Here is a 9,459-nt window from a genome sequence, read left to right on the forward strand (position 1 = left end):
TCATGCTAACCCGTGCCCCCCTGGGAAAGGATGTGAGATGTGGTCACGTGGTGCTGGCTGTATGTAGCTGACCTGCCCAGAGAGAATATCTAGAGCCAAGAGTCTAAAAGGGGGTCACAGGCTGGCCCCCCAGGCCCTTTCCCTGCCAGGAGGAGCAATTGGAGCAGCAGCCAGTGTCCCACCCTGGGAGCCCCCCAGGTGGGGGTTTCCGGTTTGGGTGGGGGAGCAGCTTGGAGACCCAGAGGACAGAGGTGAAGTGAAAGTGCAGAGGAGATGGGGTTCACGGTTAAGGGCTGTGGGCCATGGGGGAGGGCAGGGAGGGTTTTACGTGGTGGGGCAGGAGGGGCTTGGGGTCAGGAGAGAGCCTAAACAGCGAGGTCTGGGCGAGGCTGGGGTGGGCCTGGAGGTGGTAACAGAATGGGCTGGTGTCTGGTGGGCTCAAGGTTAGGTTTCTATCAAGGTTAGGGTGCTGGGAGGAAGTAGGGAGGGACACTGGAATGCAGTGTTGGGATCTTCCCTCTCTTCTGGCTGGTGCCCTCCCTCCGCACCCCCTGCCATTTCCTTACTGATTCACACCCCACTGACCGCTGGGCAGAGGGCACAGGGAAGGTTTGAGCGCAGTGTCCCCAACCATCCAGGGAGCCTCCGTGCTGTCTAAGCCTGCTCTTCACCCTCAAAAGCAGTTCTATCCCCACCCCAACCCTGCACCTGCCCCCAGCCACACACACCTTCAGGGCCCGCCCACCCACTCCCCTGGCCCAGCCTTCTAGAGGCCGAAGGCATCTCACTCCCTGAACCCTGAGGCCCGGATCTGGAGGCCCTGTCCCATCTCTCACTAGAGGGACCCTTGGAGCAAGCGGGGCTAGGGCTGGGCTCAGGGCCTCGCGGGGAAGGGTGGGGGAGGGGGACAGAGGGGAGGCTAAGCTGCAGAGGAATGCTGCTGCCGGCTGGAGGCGCCTGGTATGACCACCCCCTCCCATCACGGGTGGGAGGGCTCAGCCTTCTGCTGACTAGGGGAAGAGGGCGCCCATTGGGGGTGGGGTGGGGGCTGAGAGAGCGCCTTTGGGCAGAGAACAGAGCTGCTCCCGCAGTACCTTATGTCTAGGACTCCCCTCAGCACCCTCTGCAGGGTACCCCATCCTGCCCTCCTCCCTCTGGCACCAGAGCCCCAGCCTGAGGCTGAAGTCAGTTGGGCAGGGGCGGTGCCTTCGGGGCCTCCACTGGTTGGTCTCGGCCGGCCTGCGGAGAGGGTGTCTGCCCCTGTCCCAGGTCTGGGAAGAGCAGCTAGCTCCCTCTACCCTCTGTCAGCCTGGCTGAGGAGACAGGGTCTCCCCCAGGAGGCAGGGAAGGGCTCACATCCTGCCCTCGCCCCAGCCACTGCAATGAGCAGAGTCAGTGTTCCAGAGCTGAGCCGGGCCCACCCCAGGGCCTGTCCAGCCTCCCGCAAGCAGCGTCAGGGCAGCACCTATTTCTCAAGCGCCAGCCCCCACTCCAGGCCTGGTGCCAAGCGCTTCGCGTCCGTGATCTTGGCCAGCCCCACACCTGGTGAAGTGGGCACTGTCACCTGGTTCTGTTGGTGAGGAGACTAGGGCTCAGGCAGTGACCTGCCCACGTCTCACAGCTAATAAGTGGCAGAGGCCGGGCTCCTCCCCCTCACACGCTGCTTCTCGGCTTGTGCACCTCTAGTCCCAGGGAGCTCCCCCTGACGAAGTAGCAAACCCCACTTGGACAGCTTTTTAAAAATATATATATTTTTATTGATTTCAGAGAGGAAGGGAGAGGGAGAGAGAGATAGAAACATCAACGATGAGAGGGAATCATCGATCGGCTGCCTCCTGCACGCTCCCCACTGGGGATGGAGCCTGCAACCCGCGCATGTGCCCTGACAGGGAATCGAACCATGACCTCCTGGTTCATAGGTCGATGCTCAACCACTGAGCCACACCAGCCAGGCTAGACAGCTTTGATGGGAGAAAGTCCTTCCTCTCCTTGAACTGATGTCTGCCCCTCCGTCCCAAGAGCTACTAGGAGCAGCAGGCTGACCGCTCTTATACCCCAACCTCTTGAGAGATTTGGGGGTGAGGTCACCGCCCTCTGAGCCTGGGGTTCCGTGGGCCTCACATCTTCCAGTCTGTAAATCAAGGGCAAGCTCCCACGTGGGGCGCCCATCCTCGGGCCTCAGTTCTTCCAGGGAAGACACTCACAGTGGCCCCTCTGCTGTCTCCCCACGGCCCACCCCAGGCTGCTGAATGAGAGTGACAAGCGCCCCTTCATCGAGGAGGCCGAGCGGCTCCGGATGCAGCACAAGAAGGACCACCCGGACTACAAGTACCAGCCGAGGAGACGGAAGAACGGGAAGGCGGCCCAGGGGGAGTCAGAGTGCCCTGGCGGGGAGGCCGAGCAGGGCGGGGCCGCGGCCATCCAGGCCCACTACAAGAGCGCCCACCTGGACCACCGGCACCCGGGAGAGGGCTCTCCGATGTCGGACGGGAACCCTGAGCACCCCTCAGGTGAACACTGGGCTGGGGGCTAGGGTGGGGTGTGATGCTGAGCTGTGGGTGGGGGAGCTGGTGTGGGGAGAGGTGAAGGCTGGATGGGTGGCGTGAGACCCTGGCACTCCACGACAGCCCTGTGCCCTGGGCAGGGCTTGCCAGGCTGTGTGGTCACTCCGGCTGGGGTGCAGGGACCCAGGTGCCAGGGAAGGCAGTGGGTAAGATGGCTCTGGCGGATGGAGGGGGCACTGCTGCTGAGGGAAGGGCCAGTGAAGGGGGCCCTGGGGTGAGCTACAACAAGAAAAGGCGGGACCAGATGGTTTGAGAAACGGGAGAGCAGATAGAAAAGAGAGCGTTGCCTCTCCCACCTCCCGGTCTGATGGGGAGACAGACAACAGGGCCTGTGACGCTGAGCGCGTGCCATGCAAGGGCCAGTCAGGCCATCTTGTTTGGTTCTCATTAACGATAACACTAACGTTAACTGAGCACCTACGGCATGCCCGGCACTGTGCCAGCTGCCTTGTGTGTCCGCTCATTCGGTCATTCTAAACGGGGAGGCTCAGACCTCAGCTGAGGCTCATTACACTCACTGGAAGGTGAGAAAACTGAGGTGATGGGCCACCGGCTGAGGTCTGAGCCCAGGCCCTCTGGCTCCCGGGCCTCTGCCGGCACCACGGCTGCCTCGCTTGGGCTTACCATGTATAGAGCGCCGTGCGTGGGCCGGGCGCACAGGAAGTCAGAGCTCTGCTCTTAGAAGCTATGCCCCGAGTCCCCTTTTGATCCAGGCCCGGGAGCAGACACTCAGGAACCAGGGTGTAGGACAGTGATGGCGAACCTATGACACGCATGTCAGAGGTGACACGTGAACTCATTTTTTTGGTTGATTTTTCTTTGTGAAATGGCATTTAAATATATAAAATAAATATCAAAAATATAAGTCTTTGTTTTACTATGGTTGCAAATATCAAAAAATTTCTATATGTGACACGGCACCAGAGTTAAGTTAGGGTTTTTCAAAATGCTGACACGCCGAGCTCAAAAGGTTCGCCATCACTGGTGTAGGAGGAGCAGGAACATACGTGCCTTAGGTATAGGAAGAAGCAAGTGCATGCAAAGCCGCCCAAGACGCAGCGGGGCATGATCTCTAGGGAGGGGCCACCCACCATCCATTCAGTCGGGTCTCCAGAAGCACCCAGCCCCGCCAGACTCCGGGCCAGGAAGGCTTCAGGATGGAGGCCGGGCTTTACTGATAAGGAAACTGGTTAGGAGAAGACAGGGGTCTGCCCAGGGTCACGTGGCAAGTGACCCAGCCCTCCCTCTGGTCTGCTGGACGGGGCACAGGCCTGGCCTGCAGGAGCTCTGATCTCTCTGTGCTAGGATCTCCCGTCCAGTCATCCACCCACACACGTACATCACACACACACACACACACACACACACACCCAGAAAGAAGACCCTGGGCCGTGAGAACCACCACCTCAGAATGTAACTGTGGGCTTGGGCTTTTCCTCAGCCTTCAAGGCCCAGCTCAGCTCCTTCCCCTCAGTGAGGCCTTCGCCAGATCCCCAGGGCAGGGTGAGTGGCTTCCGCTGGCCCGAGCCCCTGCGTGCCCGTCAGCACGGCACTTCTGCAGCTGCCACGTGTGGGTCTCGGGATCTCCCCAAGCCTCTGAGCTTGTGAAGACAGCGACCCATTTTACTGATGCTTGTGTCCCCTCTTCCTGGCACAGTGCCCCCTAAGTGTTTGCCGAATGGACATGTGAATGTGACATGGACAAAGGAACAGGGTGGAGCAAGTCTGGAGACATTGCCAGGGGGACTGGCTCAGCGGGAAGGTTTCCTGGAGGAAGGGGTTAGAGGGAGCACTGCTGTCTCGGGAGGAGGCCCAGGGAAGCCAGCAAACGTGAAAGGGAGTCAGGAGTGAGGCGGCGGAGGAGGTCAGCGAGGACAGCAGCCGGCAGGCGGCTGAATGGAGGGCAGGGCCCCACTGGGCTCAGCAGCTAAGGAGCCAAGGGCCAGGAAGGCAGCCACCTCAGCTGATGGGAGGAAACTTTCCAACGGGAAAGGTCTTTCAAAAGGAGGCAGCCTTTCCAGGAGGGAGGCAGGGAGGCAGGACCCACCCGTAAGGCTGGGGGACTTCAGGAACCACTAGAGAGCAACCCAAGACCGTGACATAAATCAGCGCCAACCCAGACTGCCCAGGCCTGTAAGACGTACAAGGCACGCAGGGTCAGCCCTCAGGTCCTGGAGACCCCTTCTCTGAGGGTGAACTACCAGCATCTGGAAGCCTCTGACCTGGTTTCCTGCTTCTCTGTCTTCCTCCCACTCAGGCCAGAGCCATGGCCCTCCCACCCCTCCGACCACCCCAAAGACAGAGCTGCAGTCGGGGAAGGCAGACCCCAAGCGGGACGGGCGCTCCATGGGGGAGGGCGGAAAGCCTCACATCGACTTCGGCAACGTAGACATCGGGGAGATCAGCCACGAGGTAATGTCCAACATGGAAACCTTCGATGTGGCTGAGTTGGACCAGTATCTGCCACCCAACGGGCACCCGGGCCACGTGGGCAGCTACTCAGCAGCTGGCTATGGGCTGGGCAGCGCCCTGGCTGTGGCCAGTGGACACTCCGCCTGGATCTCCAAGCCGCCAGGCGTGGCTCTGCCCACGGTCTCGCCACCTGGTGTGGATACCAAAGCCCAGGTGAAGACGGAGACCGCAGGGCCCCAGGGGCCCCCTCACTACAGCGACCAGCCGTCCACCTCGCAGATCGCCTACACCTCCCTCAGCCTGCCCCACTACGGCTCCGCCTTCCCCTCCATCTCCCGCCCCCAGTTTGACTACTCTGACCATCAGCCCTCAGGACCCTACTACGGCCATTCAGGCCAGGCCTCCGGCCTCTACTCGGCCTTCTCCTACATGGGGCCCTCACAGCGGCCCCTCTACACGGCCATCTCTGATCCCAGCCCCTCAGGGCCCCAATCCCACAGCCCCACACACTGGGAGCAGCCAGTATATACGACGCTGTCCCGACCTTAAAGGGGCCCTGTCACATCCCCCCAGCCCCTGGCTAGTATGCCCTTCCCAAGCCCTCGCACCCAGTTCCTGGCCCATCTTTGTCCTGGTGGTGGCTGGGGAGGAGGCGGCAGAGGCTGACAGCTGAGGGGAGGCTTTCTGTCGAGCTCACTGCCTTTGATGACCCCACCCCATCCTGTCCAGGCTCAGCCCAGGCAAAGCCCTAGACTTCTAGGCTGGGCAGAGGAGGAGGAGGTTGGTTTTTGCCCCTAGACTGGACCATGAGGGGCTGCACCTTCCCCCCAGGATGACCCTCCATCCCAGGACCTGAGAAGGACCGGTTCACCCTCTGGGAGGGGGAAGCACCCAGGGTCGGATGGGAATCAGAGGCCTTGCCATTCCTGTGACTGTTTCCTCTTGCGTGGAGAACGAGGGGCCTGACATAACCCATGCCACCTGTGCCATGTGCCTAAGGTCAAGGCCACCCCTGCATCCGTGCCTGGAGTGGGCTATGTCTGCCCCTTGGGGGCTGGGGACAGCTCTGAATAGCCTCTGAGAGTGTGGAGGTGGGTGGGGGCTCAGTGGGAGGTATCCCCCCAGTGCCCCCTTCCCTCCTGAACACAGAAAGGAATCAACTTAGAGACCCCAGATCCAGTTCTATGCCAACAGCCTGATTTTTCATCTAATCGGAAAGAGGGCCCCAGGGCCTCCTCCACTACAGCCTCCCAGACCTTGAGGCACATCCCGGAAGTGAGGAAAGGATTGGAGACAATTCACAGAGCCTTCCTCCTGGCTCTCCGCCAGCTCCCTCTCCCCTCACTAGGCTCTGTGGCCCCTGCTCTCGGCCCCACTCCTGGGCTCCCTGAGAGCTATGCTGCTCGTGCCCAAACCCTTGGCTCCAGGAGGACAAGGGGCCCAGCACCAGGTTGCTAGCAGCAGCTGAAGACACTAAACTCCTGCCATGTACATTCTGCCCTGGCCTTTTGCCCTTGCTTCCCAGTGGTATCTGAATAAAGTATGTAGCTCTGTCTGCCCCTATGTTCCTGTTCTGCAGCCCCCACAATCCACATGTAACTCATTACTACCCCCTCTTATTTATCTCAGTAGCTCCCTCTCCCCTCCCCCCGCTCCTAGGTTCTCCAGCTCCTATTAACTCTGCATTAAGTATTCCCCGTAATAAAATTAAAGGTTCCAGCTACCTGCTTGGTGGGCCTGACCTGGCCTGTCTCTTGGTCTCTTCTCCCTGCACCTGTGCTTCCTCACACTTCCTGGAAGTAGCTAGGGGTGGAACGCAAAGGACAGCTAACCCAAAGGTCTCCTCTCTACCTAGGAAGAGGGGGCCTCGCAGTGGGTCAGTGTGCTCAGGGGCTGGGGCCTCAGATGGGAGCTCTTCCCCCAGGCCAGCTGTGCCCACCCTACAGATGGGCCCCTCCCTGGCTCAAGCTGGAACTCAGCCCAAGCGCCCTCCCAGCAGCCCCTCTGCTTGCCCAGCAGAGGAGAGGGAGCTTGCATAGAATTCAAGAGACAGGTACTTGAGAGGTGGGTCAGGCCTGACTTCCTGGTGTCTGGCTGCCCAGTCCTTTAGGATGTGATGCTGGGCCTTCTCTCTCTGCACACACACACACACACACCCGCATACACACACACACACCCGCATACACACACACACACACAACCACATACACACACACATAAACACACACTGGCCCAATCCAGGATCTAGCCAATCTTCACGGCAGCTGCCTGTGTCTGAGTGTAAACCCAGGATGGCAGATGTACAATCTAACCCTTCAGTGCTTCTTCCCTCGGAGCTCTTTCCTCAGCTGAATTCCAAGCTGTGCTGGGGACAGGAGCCACTCCACCTCAGGAGCAGGGGAAATCTTTTCACCACATGCTCCACTGATGGCTGGCTCCAATGGCTGGAAGTCTTCCTTATACCCAGCTAATAACGGTAATAGCTACCACTATCGGAGTGCTCCCTGGCCAAGTGCTTTATGTCATTCAAGCCTATGAGGGAGGAGATCCAGTCTTTGTCCCCATTTTCCAGATGGGCAAACTGAAGCTTTGAGGTTCATGCTAAGTAGTGCTGATGCTCTGACTCCCTCATTGAGCTCTTAACCGTCATCTCTTCCATCTGCCCAGCATCTACAGGCCCTACTTCCACTTTTAATCTGAAGTGATGCTTTTTCCACTGCTCCAGACCGGCCACCTCAGCTCCCTTATCCACCTCTCACCTCCTAGTCAGGACCTGGGGTGGGGAGGGTTGGGGAGGGGTGGGGTAGAGCGTGCCAAGACCTAGCCCAGTCCTCCAGGGTGGCCAGACTCCCATCGGGAAACTGCATCATGTGAGCTCTTAGGCAACCTCACCAAAACTGCTGGCTCCGTGAAGCTTAGTGGTAGCTGCGAACCCCTGTTCTCATGAACAGGATCTGCTGCCAAGTCAGACCGCCCCAAACTGTATGTAAGATGTCTCCCGGTGTTTTGTTGTTGTAGATAAAAGCAGGATTTTATACTGATCTTTAACAGATTTCATCTTGTTGGAATTGACCATTTCCCACCTACATTAAACCTTTTGGAATCCTGAATACAACTTACTAGCTCTCCTTCTGTATCTGCAAACCTGAATATCCTATTCAAGTCACTAATAAAAAAGGTTGAAATGAAGAGAAGCAGGCCCTGTGAATCCACTAAATCCTTCATTAGTTCTGTCACTATACTCTTAAGGAAAGACTGGCAATCGATTCTGAATCTATTATCACCACGAAGCCCACACTTCATCACAGTACAGACCGCCTGATGCCTTGCTATAACCAAGATTTGCTGTAGCCTCCGACCTTCCAGACCAGCCACCACTGAAAACATTGGGTAATATTCTGAGAAACCCTATGCTAGCCCCGGGATCTCTTCATGGCCTAAGTGTTTTCCAATATACAGTAGCCGATTCTAGATATGTGTCCGGGATCAATCGGTGCTAACCTTACATGCTCGTAATTTTTACAACCCGCCCTTTCACCTCTATTGGAAAACAGGGTATTAGGCCATTTCCAGTCTGTTCACTGCTCCTGCTCTCGGCAGGACTCTGCATCTCATGCGATCGACTGGGAAGTCACTGGGGACTCGGGAAGAGGGAAAATGGACAAATGATCCCAGAGAAGTCGGAAGACCTGGCTTGTTTCATCCCTTAGACTCAAGGTTCCGGATGTGCTGGGGCCTCAGTCAGGGAGTGACCACATGGAAAGAGAGAAGGAGCCAGGTGAAGAGATTATGCCCAGCCCTGGCCAGCTGAGTAGCCAGGGACTGACTCCCTGAAAGAGGAGCAGAGTGGAAAGGGGGAGGTGGGAGGGAAAACACCCCCTTCTCCATCTCTCCTACACCCTATTCCCTAAGGGTTAACCCCCCACTCCCTTCTCTCCTCCCCCACCCAAACCCCATCTCCCTTTAATCACATCTGATACTGAGCGGCCCAGCAGGAACAAAGAGACCATTTAGAGAAACGGGGCCGAGAAAGTGACCCCCGCACTCTAGGGCGGCCGCCTGGATGCCAGCACAAAGGCGGCATTTCAGAGCTGAAATTTCAGCACCCAACTTGATTAAAGGATTCCACAGGCTTGGAGGAGGGTGGAAGGGGGTGCAAAGTCCCCTGCTCCCTGAATTAACCCTCTTCCAAGGCAGCAAACACCCCTCCTGGAACTGACCGCTCATCACTCCCACCCTGTCCAGCCAGGGTGCACCCACCCCGGGGCCATGCCCGCTCCTCCTCTTCCGGGAAGGGGAGCTGAGAGTAGAAGGGAGGTTAAGGCTGGTATATTCTATTCAGGGAGCCAATTTTCCCTTCTATCTCTGTTGCGGTCAATATAAACCCTCTCCCTGTCCCCCGCCCCCCAGGGAGGGAAGATCCAATGTGGTTGGTCTTACCGCATGTCGGGTAAGCAAGGTGAAGAGAATAGGACCCATTAGA

At 58.2% G+C, this 9,459-nt stretch overlaps 1 protein-coding gene across 1 annotated transcript; it reads left to right on the plus strand.

Annotated features, from left to right (window-relative positions):
• The first annotated feature begins 1,382 nt into the window (after nucleotides 1–1,382).
• On the plus strand, nucleotides 1,383–8,165 carry SOX10 (SRY (sex determining region Y)-box 10). Its single transcript, XM_014530794.1, has 4 exons — nucleotides 1,383–1,550; nucleotides 2,183–2,510; nucleotides 4,822–6,752; nucleotides 6,804–8,165. Exons 1-3 carry the CDS (start codon nucleotides 1,383–1,385, stop codon nucleotides 5,523–5,525), a joined length of 1,200 nt encoding a protein of 399 aa, XP_014386280.1. The 3' UTR covers nucleotides 5,526–6,752; nucleotides 6,804–8,165.
• Nucleotides 8,166–9,459: the final 1,294 nt, after the last annotated feature.

The sequence above is a fragment of the Myotis brandtii genome, unplaced genomic scaffold (genome assembly GCF_000412655.1).
Source record: "Myotis brandtii unplaced genomic scaffold, ASM41265v1 scaffold78, whole genome shotgun sequence".
Classification (NCBI taxonomy): Eukaryota; Metazoa; Chordata; class Mammalia; order Chiroptera; family Vespertilionidae; genus Myotis; species Myotis brandtii.